This window comes from Watersipora subatra, chromosome 11 (genome assembly GCF_963576615.1).
Source record: "Watersipora subatra chromosome 11, tzWatSuba1.1, whole genome shotgun sequence".
Lineage (NCBI taxonomy): Eukaryota > Metazoa > Bryozoa > Gymnolaemata > Cheilostomatida > Watersiporidae > Watersipora > Watersipora subatra.
Window position 1 is genome coordinate 36,881,769 of NC_088718.1, and position 20,205 is coordinate 36,901,973.

At 41.2% G+C, this 20,205-nt stretch overlaps 1 protein-coding gene across 1 annotated transcript; it reads right to left on the bottom strand.

Annotated features, from left to right (window-relative positions):
* Nucleotides 1-456: 456 nt before the first annotated feature.
* LOC137408674 (uncharacterized) lies at nt 457-19,989 on the bottom strand. The gene is made up of 4 exons (XM_068095258.1): nt 19,861-19,989; nt 19,520-19,651; nt 14,671-14,769; nt 457-1,619 (listed from the first exon to the last, which is right to left on the bottom strand). The coding sequence occupies exons 1-4, from the start codon at nt 19,931-19,933 to the stop codon at nt 1,435-1,437; spliced, it is 489 nt and encodes a 162-aa protein (XP_067951359.1). The 5' UTR covers nt 19,934-19,989; the 3' UTR covers nt 457-1,434.
* Nucleotides 19,990-20,205: the final 216 nt, after the last annotated feature.

Here is a 20,205-nt window from a genome sequence, read left to right on the forward strand (position 1 = left end):
CTTGTTAAAATTCAACCAAGCTTGATAGGTTAGACTCTAACCTAATTATCCGACCTGCACTTTATTTTTTTGTCTCAATTTCTCGTTCCAATATTACAGATTCATGCTAATAAAAGTTTGTATTTATTGTTTGCAAGAAATGTAATTACTCATATTACAATGTTTTTTTAGGCTCCTCAACTCGACACACAATTTTCCATTAGATTACCTTATTTTGGGTTGCTTGTCCCAAGTGTTGTTCAAATATTGAAAAGTGACCCTAAAAAACCATGTTGCCCACCCCTGGGTTAGAGTGTTTGTTTGAGTTGTATATTATAATTTTGTTACATACTTATACTTTAAGCGAGAGAATGTATTTATCACATAACAAAAAAACAGCATGTAATACACAAATTATTCTTCAAATAGACCAACAATATTGATAATGATAATATAAATCAGGACAGAATAAATAACAGACAATAAAACTCAATTCTTTGCAGATACAGTAGACGCTTCTATAACGTATACTTGCTATAGTGTAAATTCCAGACAACGCAGAGAATTTATGGGAAATTTTTGTTTTCTACTACGTAAAAGGTTCGATATAACGTGAAGTGTCAAGTCAGATGAGCTATCAAATTTGATTTGAATGTTACTCAATCTCATTGCGATTTTGAGAGACAAACAACGTGCGTATAAAGTTATATTTATTATATATACAATGTTCATGCCATTCTAGTTTGTTGTGATAGATCATCAGGTGTCGACAAAACAAAGAACAGTTGCTGCGCAATTGTTCATAAATACAAAGACGATTGATCGGTGCAGGTGTTACAGCATCAATCTACTAATCTGAGTCTGATGAGTTGGAATAGCATCAACAGTTTTATTTTTATCCTAACCTTGACCCGCTGTGTACAGAAGATTATGAACAGGTAGTACCGCTTTTTATCGTAAAAAATATTTTGTTGTTTTGCTTTATTGTAGATGTATAAAATATTTGTTATTAAGTTTAATTTGCAGAATCGACTTAGCTGTTTAAAAAAGAAGCAAGTCGTTGAAAATGGACGTCGAAGATGTGCGTTCCCAATCAACTTACTGTAAAAATCTTCGCAATCATGGTCTATAAAACCAGTGAGATTGATCAGAAAAAGGAGAAAATGTGTCGATGCAAACCAATAATACTGCAGTTATGGCCTACAAATTAGAAGAGTAAAGTCAAGTTTTTCTTTTTTGTTTGGTTGAAGAGGTAAGGTTGAAAAGATCTTGGAAGGGATTAAGCAAGTTACATGTAATTTACTGTTTTTATAATGTAAATTTCCTATGACGTAAATGTTCCTGGAATGGATTATTTACATTGTCGAAGGGCCTACTGTATTTGTTAAACATTCCCAAAATAGATGCTGAGACAGGAGATTAAACCTAGATTTTACAGAATAGTCAAAGTATATACTATAATAGTTGTGGATATGATATTCCGCTGTGAACTTCTTCCTTAGTCCAACCCAGGTTAAGAATGGTGTAATTGTCTTGTCTGTGTGCACGGACTGGAGAGCAGTGATGATGGTAGGTCTTAACAGTTAAGCATGGATTGCTAACTTTGAATTTAAATACATATCCCATAGTGTAGATCATTCCTACAAAATATCAAGGAATGTTTTTAATCAGATGCAAGTTATTTTGAGCAACATTAGACTGAAACATCAAAGAATCACACTTCTATATAGGAGGTTTACTATGATAATGTTTATAAAAGAAGTCAAGTCATTAAATGTAGTAATGTAGCAATATTGAAGTCGATATAAATGGGTAAGTTTTGCTGATGCGAGATAGAAAAGTGGTACCATTTTTGTATTGTGTTACTGCCAACTTGCTGATACAGTTGAAAGACTGCGAAGTCACAATTGTAAGTCTACATAAATTTATACTGCAAAAGAGTTCACCTTTTAGAGTTCACCTTTTAGAGTTCAGCCTGATGAGAGGATAGCTGAAAGATAGCTTTCAGTAGCTGAAAGCTAAGCACACTGTATGCTTCAAGCTTACTATAGTTTTAGCTTCGCACTGTGTTGCGCACCCTTAAGCTCTCAGATGATGATGTACTTTGATAAACAATTTGACATCAGGTGTCAAATATCAATACGATACTAATTTGACACATGTGTGTGTATAATATGTATAATTATATATAAATACAAAATTAAGTAAGATGAAAGTTAAAGTTCAGTTTAAAACAATTTTATTACTAGTAGTTTCATATTGCAAAGCAATAATCATCAGATAAAATTGCTAACACTAAAAGCTTTGTGTATATATATAAGTTGAAATAAAAGCATAGTTGTTAAAATACCTGAAAGCGTCGCTGATACGAAGGATTAAAATTAGCAAGCAATGCAATGATGTACAAAGTAATGGGACAAAGCTCAACAACTTAGGTGTTAAAAGTTAAGTTTTAAATTACTCAAATGGAATCTGCCAGCATGTCTACATGTTGATACAAGCTCACAGTTTTTTTTCAAAGTAGCGGTTTGTTTCAGGTCTGCATATGATGTAGAATTTTTCGTATAGACATAGGTTACATCTGCCTGTTGTCTTAATATACAATATTGTTTTTCTCACTATCTCCCACCTGATGTTACAATTTATGTTTTTGTCCTTCGATGTCCATATATGCTTACTTAGCTCAGTGCTTGATCTTTTGCACTCGTTTCTAAAGGTTGACATGGTTGTGATATCGTTGTTTAAATGGAATATCCGTTAAACCTATGTAATGGAGTATCCGTTAAACCTATGTAATGGAATATCCGTCAAACCTATGTAATGGAATATCCGTTAAACCTATGTAATGGAATATCCGTCAAACCTATGTAATGCTCATCTGGTAAGCTATTCTCGGTGGTGACTGCTGTTCTGTATACAATAGACTTGCCCAAGTACTTTCCTTGCAGTGGTCAGCTACTACTATCTAGACAGTTGCAGTCTCTTGATTCTGTATCCATTGGCGTATTATTATGGCGCTGCAGTAGTTTAGTGTTGGGAGCATTGATGATATTGTTCACATTATTCATGCAATTGTAGCTAATTTTAACTGAGTTTCTATTGAAAATTTTATGTAGACTAGAAATTCCCCTGTCATACAGCCCATGACCAAAGTGAAAATGGAAAAAGAAAGGGTACTGCTGGTTGAGAAATGCAATATTAGCAGTCAAATGGCACTGCAGTGCAATAGGAGAACTGCAATGGTAGCTGTAATGTACTGGGTGTTATTATGTACAACAAGCAGCAATAATGAAAGGAAAAAATTATATGTTTATATGTCTTTCCTGCAATAGGAGAAATGCAATATTAGAAGTGAAATGGCAAGCTGCTGTGTAATATACACAGGCTGGGGGGCTGTATATCATTGGTCATAGCAACCAATATCAAGAAGTTGTAATATTTATCTAGATTTCTGTATTTGTATCTAAAAAATTATGCTGAATTTAAAAATCTAAACAGATTTTAGCTGATATTTAGATTTTAACATATTGCACACCATCGGTCACTATATACTTCGATCTTGTAAATTTGAATGATTATTCTTATAACTAAATCTTATAATAATCTTATAAAATCAAATAATTATTCTTACAATTAAATATTGTGATAATCTTATAAGAATCGTTAGAAAAATATCATCGTCATTTCCTTTACTTTTACTGCTTTAGACATCGGTTAGAATACCAAAGTACTCATTATGAGTGTCAAAAATGTCAGAGTACGGTAGAATCGGCAAAAGAGAAACGATTACTTTTCAGTACTTCTACGTTTATTACAGAAACCTTTGGCAATTAGACAATGCCATAGACTGGTGAAATGTGCACGTTTTTCTCGTGAAATGCGCACGGTTTAATAGTTCTACTATCTGTCGCATGGCTTTATTGGAGTTTTGTTTGCCAGTCTTAATTTTGATTAAAAAAGGCTTGTCAGATTTCAATGGCAATTTTAGGCCAAATTAATCTGTCTATTTATGTATTATCCGATCAGATGGGTAAGTTTTAGGATATTGTCTCAACTTTTCAAAAACTTGGTAACATATTTAAGTAGGTTTACATGTGTTTTGTATTATTATTATACTTAAACGACTCTACACAAAAATGGTTAAATTTTTTGATGGGATTTCGGTACAAGGGTTTGGTTACGGCGGTTGAAAGATAATTTTTCGGGAGTTGTGTGCGCATATGCATTTATCATCAAGCTCCCAAACAATTGCTTCGCTCGTGTTTGGTCACGGAAATATGAGATTTAAGGGACTCTATGTCTAGAATATAGAAAAGTGTCTTACCGATGTTAGTTGCTAGATTCTTGTAGAAAAGTGGATTATACCATAATACTTTTCTTCGCCTGGTCTTTTTGTTGTTACTCTGCATTAATCTTCTGGTCAGGTTGAGACAACCGGTCAGGTTGAGACAACCGATCAGGTTGAGGTTGTAATTATGTCTATTTTAATAGAGTGCTTGCTGGTATATGTCTGTTTCGGCAATGAATGTAGTGTGGTCTGACGATAAGTCAGTGAGTCTCTTGTTTATACCTAGTTACTCTAGGTGGATGGTTAGACTTGGTATGTACATAATGTGGATGTGTATTAGGCTTGTGGTAGATTCTGTGTATACCTGTTGTTAGGTTGAGGCTTACATCCAAGAGATTCATCACCTTTTTGTTTGTGGGTACGGTTAGATGCAGTCCATTTTTAAGAAAGATAGAACAGAGTTTTTTCTTAATTTTTTCCCGCTTCTCTTGATGTTTTGTTGGTTATTCCAAGGCCGTCATCGCGATATAATCCAAAATTATTGCCTATTTACATTGCAATATTTTATTATTGAGCACTTTTACTTAAGAGACTGCAAATACTGTCTCTATTATATATATGAATATATATTTATATAATAAACATATGTATTTATATAAATATACTTACATTTATAAACATATATTTTTATAGAAATGTTTATATATAAATGTATTCGTATAAATATATACAAACCTTCTAATTGAACGTCACCTCTATTTGATTTTCACCATGAAAAAAGGGTTGAAAAATAGAGCGCCCCCCACTATTTGAACACCATCTCCATTTGACAGCCACTTTGACTATCTTTGATCTTTATGAACCCATAATTTCAAGTCACTAGCAGAAAAATGTCAACAAAATCGTATTAATAATGAATCGTTTACATTAATAATAATCAATTTTCCCCTTGTCCAACTCCAAAGCTCTTCGCTTTTTTGTTGTTAAAATTTTGAAAGCATCACCATAAGAATAATCAATAATGGGTCTCAAACTGATAGTAGTTCTTTGTTTAATGCGGTTTCGGTACTTTGAAGTACATCTATAAAAACGGTTTAAATTTATGAAAGTAGATGAACTTTAAAAGCAACGCCATAGAAATAATTATTAACTGTCTCAGGCTGATAGTAGTTTCTTTTTAACGCGGTCTTTCTACTTCGAATTAGCCTACATATATACAAAACGGTTTAAATTTATGATGGTAAACAAACTTTGAAAGCAACGCCTTGGAAATAATTACTAGCCGTCTCAGGCAAATTGTAGTTCTTTGATTAACCGCGGTCTCATTACTTCGATGTACATGCATATAAAAACAGATTGCAAGTTTTGGGCCAAAGGATATGTTTAGCGAGTCAAACCTTCACACATCGCAATTGTGCTAAATGCAACGCGTAAAAGTTTTGCTCTGCCAAAAATTATTTGGACGCTAATATCAATTAGTTCAGCAGTGCAGAAAAAGATTTGAAGTCAGAGGATATTGTGGAAGGTTTTGGACAACTAAAAAATGTTTGTTCCATTGAAAGCAACAATCAGAATGCAGATATCCAAGCAAATGATGAAATTCGTTTTGTTTTAAAAGCGTTAATTTTTGTTTCTGCAAGTAATATAAGCATGGTTCGTTTATGCCACTTTTTCATGAATATACATTTTTAGCATTTGGTAGACGATCATTACATAACTTATAAATTTTCAAATTCATAGCGTATTATTTGATAGCATCTGATAATTGGCAACCTGATGATACAATTGATCGACGCTCGTAATTACTCCTCTATTGCAAACAAAAAACTAGTTTTTGATGCAAATGTAACAAACATGTAAATAATTGCAATGAGCTTTTATGCAACATTGGTAAATGTAAAAGAAAAATATGTCTTCATATTTAGAATGAATTAAGAATTGAAATTGCCGACAAATTGCAAAGAAGGACCAAGGCTATAATATCAACGCAGGTCAATTTCAAGCAATAGATATCAGCCAGTAGAGATATTTCTTGGTTTCTAAATGCATATTTATTAAGAGATCTTTGAAAAGTTGGAGGGAATTTAGCAGATTAATTGCATCTAAAAGATTTAATATCGCTCCATCAGAAAAAACAGAGCAAAATATAGGGGACATTCGCTTCCCCCGCAATAGGGCTAAGTCTATCTTTCCAAAATTCTGACAAACCATTTGAAAAATACACCGCCAGCCTCTATTTGAATGCCGTCTCCAATTGGCTGCCACCATAGAGAAAGGGGTGAAAAATAGATCGCCATGGCGTTCAATTAGAGGTTTTATGTTATACATGTATAAATGTATATATGTATAAATATACATATATATATATATATATGTATAAATATACGTATAAATAAATATATATATATGTATATATACATATATATATACATATACGTGTACATATATATATACACATACGTGTACATATACATATATACATATACGTGTACATATACTATATATATATATATATATATATATATATATATATATATATATATATATATGTATATATATATGAACATATATGTACCTTAATTAGAACTATGCAGTTGATCGAGATTGGTGTTGTGCACCGTAAAAGAGTCTTTCCTGCTTCCTTTACGCTATGATACTCTTGTGTTAATCCTAAACTAGTGTATGTTGTGGGTCAGCCTTGTTTTTATCACTTACCGTGTTATCACCTCTCCTAACTATCTTGTTGGAGGTTTTGCAACTACTAAAAGGGCTGTCATAATGTGAGAACCATAGGCAGATAAAATAACTGAGATAAAAATTATAGGAATAAATTTGGTATTGTGGCGGATGGAGTCCCCTTACGATTAGCCAAGCCAAGCCCAGCCAAGCCAGAGCTGTGCCGAGTCAAGACCGAGCCGAGACGTGCCGAGCCGTACCGGGTTCAGCCAAGTAGAATGGAGGTGGAGCTTACTAGCTATATAAGCTCGAGCATTTGTGTAAAAGGGCAGGGCTGTTCTGGGCCTGTTCATTGCCTGTTGCTTGATCATTCTTGTACAACTTATGAACTAAGCAGAAATATATGTATAAACTCAAGCACCGAGTTTTGTACTAGTGGAGGAAAAGTGAAGGCCCCACAAAACCTTTACACTGGTGGCAGCAGTGGGATCACTGACGATCCCAAGAACTCCACCACAGGACTCGCATCATGATCACTAGACACTGGGAGGATCACTGGATTCTGGATAAACTGAGCTGCCTGAAAAACGGCGACACTGCTCCTATTGGAAGAACTTCCTGACAACAGAAAAAACTTAGATAGAGCTGTGAAAAGCCCTGCGGTATCGGACCCAGTAGATGCACTGCTCTAGGAGCAGAAACCTAATAAAGGCTCCGACAGGACTTATCTGAGGAGACAGCGTGCTCCTACTAGAAAAACTTCCTACGGAAAGAAACCCAGAGAGAGCTGTGGAAAGCCTGCAGTATCGGACCCAGTAGATGTACTGCTCCAGGAACAGAAACCTACTAAAGGCTCCGGCAGGACTTACCGAAGAGACAGCGAGCTCCTACTAAAAGAACTTCCTACAGGAAGAAAGCCGGAAAGAAGCCAACGGCCATGGATACAGTAGAGGCACTGCTCTGAGAAGAGAGCAGAAACCTACTGAAAGCCAGACATGGCCGATAGGAGTGCAAAAAGTGCTGATCCGAGACCCGACCGACTAGTCGAGGCACTAGAACGGGTGCTACTGATCCCAAGGGCTCAGGAACCAGCACCACGTTTTAGGACTCCCAGTACACTGGAAAAGAAGATGTGGAGTATTTCATTGCTCGCTTAACGGAGGTAGCTGACGCCAACCAGTGGACGAGAGGAGCAACCCTATTGCACCTCCGAAAAGCACTGGGCAAACAGGCCGAGGACTGCGAACGGGCCGAGGGCCCGGAGACCATTTTCAATGCCCTCCGAGCAAGATTCGGGCTATTTGCTAGGCAGGCGTTAAGCCAGCTTAACGCCCTTAGGCAAGAGGAAGGGACAACACTTTAGGAGCATGCTATGGGGGTTGAGAGGTTGGTACGCATTGCATACCGGGACCTGACAAATCAACACCAAAATAGTACGGCTATGGAGACCTTCTGCAGCTCACTAAGGGACCCTGCCCTGCAGCGACCTCTGTTGGCCATACATACACCCACGCTGGCTGACGCTGTATGGGCCGAGAACGACTACCTCCAAACCCAAGGAGGGAAGCGTAAATCCACCGGATTTTCGGTACGAACACTGGAGGGAGGAGCCTCCAACCAGGTGAACTCGGCCGAAACCGATGTTATAGGACGACTAGGCCGGCTGGTCCAAACTCTCACAGACAAGGTGGAATGGCTCCAGGAGCAGGTTCGAACTCCAACAAAGAGGAGGAGCCAGCCAGCTACCCTTTGCTGGAGATGTGGGCGACCGGGGCACATACGGGAGAATTGACCTCGATACACCAAACTGGCTTCGGGAAACGAAGAACGGTCACTGCAGTAGCTCCGGCTACTGCCTGTGTCAAGGCCAAACCACCTCGGAAACACAATATGACTACATGGGATTCAGTAACAGCCGACGGTTGGTCTCAACCAGCAAATACTAGGCTGAGGAAAATTTGTGCACAGGAAAGGCCTGTGGCGACACGAAACTACTACCAGTCTTTGAGTGAGGCCAGTCTGGACATTCCCACTGTCTCGGATACCGCCTACGCCCCTCTGTGCAAACGGCAGGGACGTAGCCCAAAACAAAGGAGGGTGACTCCCAAATCCCTCCAATCCAGACAGTGAGAACCACCCCCACTGGACCTGATGGTCGGAAGCCTGCCTTAAAGGCGGCAGGGTCGACCCCTTCTCTGCCTTAGGGATGGCAATCACAGGAGCCGCGGGTCTATCCTGGACGTGGGACGGCCCGAGGGACCGACCCCGCCCCACCATGGAAAGGAAGGCTCCCAGGCCTATCGGAAGATGTCTTAGAAGGCACCACTGGGGCACAAGTTCTCAGCCGACCTCACTCCACCAGCTATTTCCTCCCAGGAAGGGTGGATGGGCGGCCCATTCAGTTTCTTTTAGACACAGGATGCACCACAAACCTGATCAATAAGCAGGTCTTTGACCAATTGCCAGGAGCCGTACAGGACCAATTCAAGGAGAGTGACAGCCACAGACTATTGGCTGACAGAACATGGCTCCCCTTCTACAGGATAATCCATTTGATCATCCGCCCGAGGGATGTAAAGACAGAGGAAGTCTTTGTGGTTAGCCGTCTGAGCAAGGATGCCATACTCGAAATCCCATTATTCATGGCCCATCAATGTTCTCTTGAATTTGAGCAACCGGTGGTCTGAGTGGATGGCAGACAGCTAGTCTGCACGGATCGACATGGGTGGCTGCTACAGAGCAAAGTACAGGTGATAAGAGGGGTAGTGGTTCTCGCCTGGACAGATATGGCAATACAATGTCGCATCACCACGCGAAATTACTGCTCCATGGGACTGATCGAAAGATTTCCCGACGGACCTTTGGTAGCAAGTAGCCTAAATCAGCCGGGACCCAAAAGACAGGTCATCACTTGCTGCATGAATGCTACGGAGCGGCCATTGATTTTGCGGTCCGGAGCCACTATCGGCACCTATACGGGAGTGGAGACCCCGCAGGTCGAAGAGGAGGATCCCTTACTGTGTGACGCCAGTCTGACTTCAATCAACGGAGTGCCGGCTCACCTTGAGGAGTTGTTCCAGGCAGCCCGGCTGAACTGTGAAAGGACGGGTCAAACGGTGAGGTTGGCTTCCTTGCTGAGTCGATATGCCACCGTGTTCAGTACCGGTGACGACGAAGTAGGAAGGACTTCCGGGGTGGAACATTCCATTCTACTTAAGGAGGGGACCCGCCAATCCGGACACTCCCCCCCCCCCACAATTTCGAGCCCGAGAAGGAGGCCGAGGCCGAAAGTCAGGTCCAGGATCTGCTCAAGCGGGGGCTTATCGAGCCAGCCAAAGGAGCTTGGAGCTCCCCCGTGGTGTTGGTCCGGAAGAAGGATGGGAAGTGGCGCTTCCGCATCGACTACCGGTGTCTAATTGCTGTCACCTAGCAGGACTCTTACCTTCTACCCAGGATCGATGACAGCCTGGACGCCCTGTTCGGCAGCCGCTATTTTAGCACGTTCGAGCTGGTGATTGGGTACTGGCAGGTACCCCTGGATGCAGAGGCGCAGGAGAAGTCGGCCTTCTCGACACGGTCTGAATTATGGAAATGAAAGGTATTGCCTTTTTTGGACTGACGTTCACCCCCGCCACCTTCCAAAGACTTATGGAACGCGTTCTACACGGCCTCTACTGGGGAACGCTGCTACTATATCTGGATGATATTATAGTCATCGCCCCAGACTTTGATACGCATCTGCATCGGCTGGAGGAGGTCTTCCAGAGACTCCACAAGGCCGGACTGAAGTTAAAGCCGTCCAAGTGCAAATTATGGCAATCCCGGGTCTGCTACCTGGGCCACATAGTAAAGGCAGTTAAGCACTTTCGGCCGTATTTGTATGGCCAGGAGTTCCTCCTATGGACGGACCATGCGTCACTCCGGTGGCTATTCAGGAGGAGAGAACCCTCGAACCAGGTAGCCCTGTGGCTAGAGATCCTGGCTGAGTTCTGCTATGTCCTGGAGCATCAGTCAGGGACTCGCCATGGGAACGCAGATGGGTTGAGCAGGCAAACCTGCGAGGACTGCCGGCAATGCGCAAGCATTGAGCAGAGGGATGGTGGCCTCTCATGGAAGGAGTTGGCAAGAGAACAAGGGCCGTTAGCCGCATGGGTACCGACCAGTTGCCTGGATAGAACTCCTGCTCTCGACAGGGCGGAATCAATTCTGGGCAACGTCGCATACCCCGGGGGGCTGGCCGGCAACTTGCACGGGACTCCCGCTCCAACAGTGGCGAGATTGAACCTGGTTGCCGGAAGTTCCTCCAAGGGGCTTCGGCCACACTAGGGATGACAGGACCAAAGGGCGAGCTGGCAAAGACACAGGCCACCGAACAAAGACCAGTGGCTATCATGTATCGTGCCATCGCCACAGGAGAAGAGGTGCCAGCGGAACACCTGGAAGTCGGAAGCAGAGAGCTGGATATCCTGCATCCCATGCAAGGCTCTTTGCGCATACGACAAGATGGCACACTATAATAATAGTTATAATACTATTATTATTATAATAGTATTATAATAATAATGGTCCCATTTTGCCGCGAAGGGTCCCGCCAGATGGTGCGCCATCTGCTCCCCAGCCATGCGGAGAACCACGGTGTGGCAAACGCATGCCATGGCTCACTTTGGAGTGAGAAGAACAATAAGCCGCCTCCAGCTGACTTTGTACTGGCCCAGACTGACGGCCACAGTCAGACGGCTCATCAAGAGTTGTGAGGTGTGCCAGGTTGCAAAGCATGGAGGGGCAAAAGCGGCCGGAGGGGAAAGAAGGCTCTACGCCAGACGACCCTGGCAGAAAGTGGCTATGGATCTGGTGGAGCCATTTTCGGTCACGCCTAAGGGGAACAAGTGGGTGCTGGTCTTCACCAACCACTTCACCCGATGGCAGGACGCACTGGCACTACCTGACGCCATGGTCCTGGTGGTCACAAACGCACTGAATGAGCAGGTCTTCTGCTCCCTGAGATTACCTGAGCAGATCCACATGGACCAGGGGGCGCAGTTTGAGAGCCAGTTGATGGCCGAGCTGTGTCAACTCTGGAACGTGGGGAAAACCCATACGACTCCTTATCACCCACAAGCCAACGGAATCGTTGTACGGAACAACCGGGGACTCAGCGACTCCTTGAGGGCACTACTCCTGGCCTGGAGAAAGGACGAGTGGGACCTGCTGCTCCCCCAGCTAATGAGGGCATACCGAGGCACCCCCCACTCCGCAACCGGAGAGACAGCCAACATGCTGATGTTGGGACGGGAGATGCGGTTGCCGGACCAGCTGGTAAGCCACCTACCACCGACCGAGTTCTTTTCTGCCCACAAGCATGCCCTTAAGGTGCAGCGAAGGCTACAGATGGTGCACGAGGTGCTACGACAAAGTCAGATGGAGGTGAGACAGGAAGACCGGAAGGAGCCACCGCTGTATGCCCCAAGCAACTGGGTATGGCTCACGAATAAACGCCGGAGACGGGGAGAAGATCCCAAGCTGCAGGTGAAGTTCGTGGGACCATACCAGGTCCTGAAAGCCTTGGGGAACCACACATATCTAGTGGAATGGCCAGGCCAGTCTTCCATTCAGAGCGAAGGAAGGCTGAAAATTTATCATGCTTGCCCAGAATAGATGGGGCAAGCCCCGGCCACCCTGGAGTCAAGGAGAGGTCCTAACATGAAAGGAGCTCAACCCAGCAGGCTGGAGAGAAAGCAGGAGAAGGTCAGAATAGACCCTGTACCCATAATGCCGCCCCTCAGCTGGGAAAAGTTGCTGCTAGAGGCTGCAGAAAAACGAGGGCAGGAGATAACTCCGGGAGAAAATTTGACCGGAGGAAGGAGAAAGCCAAAGACGCCCTCCGAGTTCCAAGGGAATCAATCCGGCCAACGGGAAAAAGTTCCGGGAGAACCTGAAGCAAACTGGTGGAGACCGAAGAGACTACAACACCAGATCCCATCAACCCTGCAATCCAATCAACTTTGGCCCGGCACAATCCGAGGCCAGCCCGGACAACTAGGAAGCTGGAACAATACGGAGACGGTGTATGTTATTTTATGGAATTGTCGGAAAACGGTCCGGAGGTCGCGCAAGAAGGTTGTAAGATGGCTCTCACGTACGCAACCAAGGCTTTCCTTTTAAAGCACTCGTTTTCCCTGGACGACATCAGAGCGCTGGAAAAGATGGATAGCGAAGTCAACACATCACTACAGGTCCTACTGACTTTGGTCATAATTAGCTTGAAAGAAGCTGGAGAAGGAATGGATAGGCTAACACCGGCAAATGTGGTGGCCTACAAGGAGGATGACACGGAGCTGGATATGACGACAACCGGACTCTGCCTTACTAGAAATCACCAGAGAAGGAGCAGAGGCGCTGTTAGATGCAACCCTAATCAAGGAGAGAGTGGAGGATCTGCTCAACGAGACCATGCCAGAAGAGGTTGAAGAGGAGTGCCGGGTGGCTGCTGTGCGCACTAAGAGGAGGCGAGTCAGCCTCCCCTCACCAGAGTTGTCCTCTTCTCCGCCGACTGTTACCGTTAGAGAAAGCATGCCCTTGAGAGAGCCAGAAGAAACCAGGCCGCGGAAGAAGACGATAGTGTGCACTATCAAATACCTGTTTTCTCGGACTGTCTTACGAGCGGAGGAACAGGTAAAGGACGGGAGCTGCCGAATCTGCCAGTTTACAACCAGCACCTGGCGAATCCACTTTCATGTCCTACAACACTACGCCGTGTTTGTGTGCCCCTGTGACTGGCAGTACGTGTCGACAGATCAAACGCTATTACACCACGCTACTCACCAGCAGGGAGGAGTGAAGCCGGTGGTGTATCTGGTCGACCAGGACTCCTGAGAGCAGTTTTGCCAGGGGAACATGCGGGGATCTCTGACGATGGCTGCCTGCACTGTCAATACTAAAGGAAGGAGGTGCCGTAGCCCGCGAAGAAGAGTCCAGCAGGCCAGGACTCGGCTGTGCCTCCCAGCCCGGGTCCGCCGGCCTCGACCAGGAGGAGCCAGACGGCCTTCGATCCCGCCAGGTCAGGCACGCTGGCCGAGGTAGTGGGACGGACTCCAGCTAGCCAGACCCTCCTGCAGACACAGCGCAGCCGAGCCTGGTTGCTGGCACAAGAAGCCCAGGAGTGGACGAAGGCTGTCGGGACAATGCAGACGGTTTTACGGCAAGGACACTTGGAGGGCCGGAAGTGCCAGCAACTGCTGGAGGAGGTGGAGCGCCTCCGCTACGAAGCCCGCCAGCATGAAGCCCTGGCCCAACTGGTGTTCCCTCAGGACATAAATTGGAGACCTTAGTCGCCAATGGAGGGAAGTGTGTGGTGGATGGCGTCCCCTTAAGATTAGCCAAGCCAAACCAAGCCAGAGCCCTGTCGAGTCAAGACCGAGCCGAGTCGGGCCGAGCCGTGCCAGGTCCAGCCAAGTAGAACGGAAGCGGAGCTTACTAGCTATATAAACTCGAACATTTGTGTAGAAGGACAGAGCTGTTCTGAGCCTGTTCATTGCCTGTTACTTGATCATTCTTGTACAACTTATGAACTAAGCAGAATTATATGTATAAACTCATGCACCGAGTCTTGTACTAGTGAAGAAAAAGTGAAGGTCGCACAAAACCTTTACAGTATTATTTAAGCTCTGTAAATGTGTAGTTTATCATTTAATCAACTTTTTATAACCAAGATTTGAACTAAAGCTCACCATTTTCAGCCTGGTTCATATTTGTTGGATAGTCTAGTCTCTGTAACTTCTGTTCATCAAGAGGCTCTTTGAGGACAAATATGTGGGTGTCATGTGATCCTAGGAACAACAAGGTTGGTGTTGATTATAACCTTCGGTTAACACTGATAATCAGCAAACTGAAGCTTTCCATTTTAGAGGCAATTAATTGAGTTTACAAGCGGGTTATCTATGAAGGAACCTTGAAGAGTATCATGCTATGATAAATTTTATATATAATTGGTTTTGTTTGTTTAGTAATTTAACTCCGTAATAATGTAGATACAGTTATAAATTTTTGATAAAAACAATATTAGCCCTTTCGCTACCATGTGTATACGCCTTCAGTGCTATAAATATGAAGCTATTTAGTAGCAATATTTGAACCTCGGACATTCCTGCAAGAAATTTAATATAACTTATCTTCAAATTGTTGTAGAGCGCTATATAAATACGCATTATGAAGCTGAGAAATCCTTCTATAGGCTGATGTATTTTTAGAGTAAACATATAAAAGTCTTATAATATGAGCTCAAACTAATTACAGCTATGAATTCTCTTTTCAGTGTCATAAGTTTGAATGTATTTTTCAATCTTAAAATGTTGGATAGAAGCTTATTTGAACCAATTCATATTCTTGCTACAGTTTGCAGCAAAAACTGACTTTTATGAGCAAAAAAATACAAGTTATAAACCTCTATTTTTCAGAAGCTCAGTTTACATAATGGTCTTAGGATTGTCAAATGGTAGCTGCTATAAATCTGCAAATTTGTAAGTTTTATAAACATAATTTATTAAACGTTACAAATATATATTTGAAAACAAGTAGCATAAACAAACAATGTTTGCAGTACTGTCAGAAACCAAAATAAAAAACTTTTTCAACAATTATGTTGCATCGTTAGCTTCTAGGTCACCCACCACTAATAGATGCGATCTGACTGTTGCTTTCCATTTGACTCATTCTGGCTTCTTCTGGTTTTTAACTTTCTTCTACACCAATGTCGGACTTTAAACTTTCTTCACTGCTGAACCAGTCAATATCAGCGTTCAAAAAAATTGCTTTTCGCAAGCGCAACAATTTTTATGCGAAGACAATTTGTATACTTTTTCGCATAAAAGATGAAAGCATTTATTATGTGTGCTGCTTGCACATGTGTACTAAGCACAAATATTAGCTTTAAACTAGCAGTACAGACCGTAGCGTAATTACTCAAGCCAATAGCTAGTTGCTATGACACTAATTTATGAGCAATAAAAAAGATATTAGGAAGTTCCACCAAAAAGTGAATCTGTCGGGCAGTGTCGGGATTGGTTTATTTGGCACAGTTATTTCCCCCGATATGTTCATATTAGTATTAAAAGGGTTCATAGTAAGACGCATAGGCAATAAAAAAAATTACAACAAAGAAAGAAGTGGAATTTCAAGCTAAAACTATGTACAAACTGCTGTGACAAACACAGTTGTTATGGTAATCATCTAACTGGTAGCTATCCAAACTAAAACGAGCCCCAGCGTCTAGACACGAACAATGCCCTTCATAGAGCTAAGCTTTCTTACAGGAAGTTACGGCTAATTAAGTATGTATACTAGATATGGAACTGGTAAAGGCTGGTTCATACTGTATTGCCATACAATAATCACGCAATATCACACAATATTTGATTGATCATCTGTAATAATAATGTTCACACTATCACAAACCCATCTGCGTTTACATGAGCAAATAGTCCGAGGTGTAACGTTTTTATTATAAAATGCGGTCACGAAAATGATGAAGTACCAGCCCCGCAGCAACTGGCATAGAAAAAATATAGACTGAGCAATCTGCGATGGCCAATCGTCATGGACAAAGCGGTGCACATTCCACAGGCTGTTGTCGGCATTGTCATGGACGCTAGGTAGACTATCGGGAAAGTTTGGCAGCTGCAAACTTTCCCAACATATCCATGTTTCGTCCACGATGCTATCAGTTACAGTCAGGGATATTTTTATGATTTTACAAAAATACTTGATTCAATCCAATTTTCATCAAAAAGTTAGCAATTCAATTCCCAATTCCTTTGCATCATAGATCGGCTAAGAATGGATGCATTTCAGTTCAATAAGCAAAACACTGTATCCAATTCTCCATTCTTTAGCTATCTTAACTTCCAATGAATCAACTCAGTTCAGTTCTTTACACAAAGGCAATTCTTTATCAATTTGCCACCTGTCCAATAGTTACTGTTCAGCCTTTGCTCTGAATAGGAGTTGCTCACCCACACATATGTTGTTAGGTAACTCCTATGCAAAAGAATCTTAAGAAATAAAATAAACATTGATTGTTGCAGTTTTATTTTATCACATATCATAGGACAGTTTCTCAATGCACTTGGTGGTTACATTTACAAAATATAAGTCTTGTTAAAGTTTCGGGGGTCGTCTTCGATCTAAGGGGGTGCATGATGATGCCCTCAAGATTAAATAGGCACTCCACTCGTTGCAGGCGGAATGCATAGAATCTTCTGTAATTTCAGCCAACTTGGGCTTCTGCCTCTGGCGTTTACTCCGACACTCTATACAGGTACCTATATAAAAGTTTTCAGTGATGGCAGTCAAACTGCTTTTGACAGTTTTGTCTAGAATGATTATTGAACAACACCAGAGCAAGACATTTCTGATTTATAGAAATTAGCTACCAGATTATCACCATCACTACCACTGGAATGATATCACATCCGATTAGTCAACATACCACTACACATAGCTCTTAGTTACCACAGCAAAAGCTACAACCGCTGAAGCAATAATTTCTGACAGATGACATATACAAACAACCAAAATAGAATAATACAGGAGAAATAACTTTTATGTGTAGCAGCGGACTCGTGATATTTAAGTAGTTCACTCTCTAAGCCAATATAACACGGTGACAGAGCAAAGGCTCTCTTCTTCAGTTTGTTGAAGAGGCCTACTGTGTGCCCTTCTGGCTTCTTGACGACAACAGGTGCCACTAACTGAGCAGAATGTGGCACCCATTCATGAGTTCTAAAAGCAAATACAAGTTATTAAAAGCTATTAGTGGATGAAAAAAAATTAAAAGCATTGTAGGTAAACTGCATGCAGCAAGTTGAAATAGTGTGGCGAATTATTGCCAATTCATACATTATGCAACTATTATTACATACCACCATGTCCACCATCTGATGCACACACTTTCAAAGGATTGCCAATATGAACTAAGTTGCATATGTTTATGCATGCACCCACACGCGCCCGCACGCGTGCACACACAAATATATATATATATATATATACATATGTATATACATATATACATGTATGTATATACATATATATGAAAAGGTATATACGTATATACTGTATGTATAGGTATATACATATATATGTATATACATATATATGTATAGGTATATACGTATCTATGTATACCTCACTTAATTTAATTTGATTAATCATTCTACTCGTGTTTATAAAAAAATTATCTAATTATCAATTTAGTCAATTATTTGTTCGTAAAAGAAAATTTTAGCATCTATTACATTATAATGACTATTGTTTATTTATTAACCACCACTATTAACAAATGTCAAATGACAAATAAATGTTGTGAATAATAAATAAATATATTATAATAACAACAATCAATAATTTGGATAATAAATAGTTTGAGATAGTTTTAGACACACAAAAAAATGAAAAGAGTAGGATAGAGCAATAATAATAAAATATAATATAAATCTCTCTACTAATTCATTTACTACATTTAGACTCCTTCATTCATCTCATATTTATTATAGCACAATAATGGATAAATGATAAACTGCTTACCACTGCAGGCACTGCTACATCTGAAGAAAAGGTGGCATCATTGCTAGCGCTAGTCTCATCAGGAGTGTCCATCATATCTATAATATGATTATAATTCTGTGAAAAAGAATGAATGTTGTTAGTAAGTCTATAAAATATATTTATTAAATATGGAATAAATTCATGCAATCCCTAAACTAGTGAAAATACTTGTCTAGTGAAAGAAAATTTTGCCAACAAACCACAAAACTGAAAACAATTAGACCAGTGAACTAGTTTCAACTTACCACTAAGTCCTGAGTAATAAATTTAGACAGCTGCGTAGGACGAGGCGTGATGCTTGAATGAGATGCAGTTACATTCGTTTGCATGACGATTCAAGCAGCATAACTAAACTTGTTGACAGCGCACAGGCAAACCATAGAGCTATACTATATCATTGCGTGGTACATAAATAATAATCCTTCATTTTATCGACAAATAAAACATATGTGGTAATATCGAGGATTACGAAAGTTTTTAACGCGTGCGGCTGGCAATACTGGACTGCACGTATGATTAACTGATTGGTAAAATAGAATATCACTGTCTATGATGGATTTTTCATCGGTAATAAATTACTAATCATAGAGATACTGAGAGTAATAATAAGGAGAAGCGCTGACTCTATTATTTTTGCTTATTGAAAAATGGAGAATCGAGTAAATTTGTCTATGATGACAGTAAAAAACTGATTCAATTCAATTCTTACTGTTAGGACGTGCTGAGTTATTTCCATTCTACCGTAATTAAAAGATACTAGAGAATCAATTCCATTTGATTCATTTCTAATTTGAGCCTTAAGACTTGCTCAAGCAATCATGTTCACTCAAGTGCCCATCTCTGGTTACAGCGGACATAATCAGTGAATAATTACTGTGAGGACGCTGCCAATACATAGCAATATAGTCAGAACCAGCCTCAAGTCACTCATTTACCAACGTAGTAGTCAATAATGCACCTATGTTGACCTCTCACCTTGGTAGTTGGTAAGACACATGTGTACTCTTGAAGAGCAGCTCAGATTACTTTGATATCTTGTGAGACTATAGAACAGTTTTTCTGTCAACATCTTATTAACATCAATAAGATCCCAACCTTCTCCTAAAGCTAAAACAAGGACAGGGCACCTGACTAGATTGTCACAGTAACTATCGTTGGTGCCTTTACATTCTAAGTTAAAAGCAAGAGCCAACAAACGATACCGGAATTTCAAGCAAGATGTTTCTTATACTGGGTTTTACCCTTGACTTCTTTTTGAGCTATAACCAACCTAGAAGAATATTGAGAGAAAGCAAAAAGTCTCCCAGTAAACTAACCTATATCAGCATTTGCAGTAATAGCGGGTTTACCCAGCAGATTTTTAGATGCGTAGATGAAGAAGTCAGCCATGTGGATAAAGTGATCTAGTTTTACGAACTTGAGTTTTTCAAGCTCAGTCAGGTTGCTCTTCAGCAATTCCTGCAATAAAATTAAGTATGTCAACTTAATTTATTTTTCCTCAGACTTCCCAAAAATTACGCTAAAACGCACAAATTTATATTGTAATAAAGTTTGTAGAAATGTTTCGATGGAGCGGAATCCTGTAAACTAGTCGGAGTATATCTACTTTCACTATCACCAAATGAGCTAACAACATTTACCGGATTACACAGAGATGATGG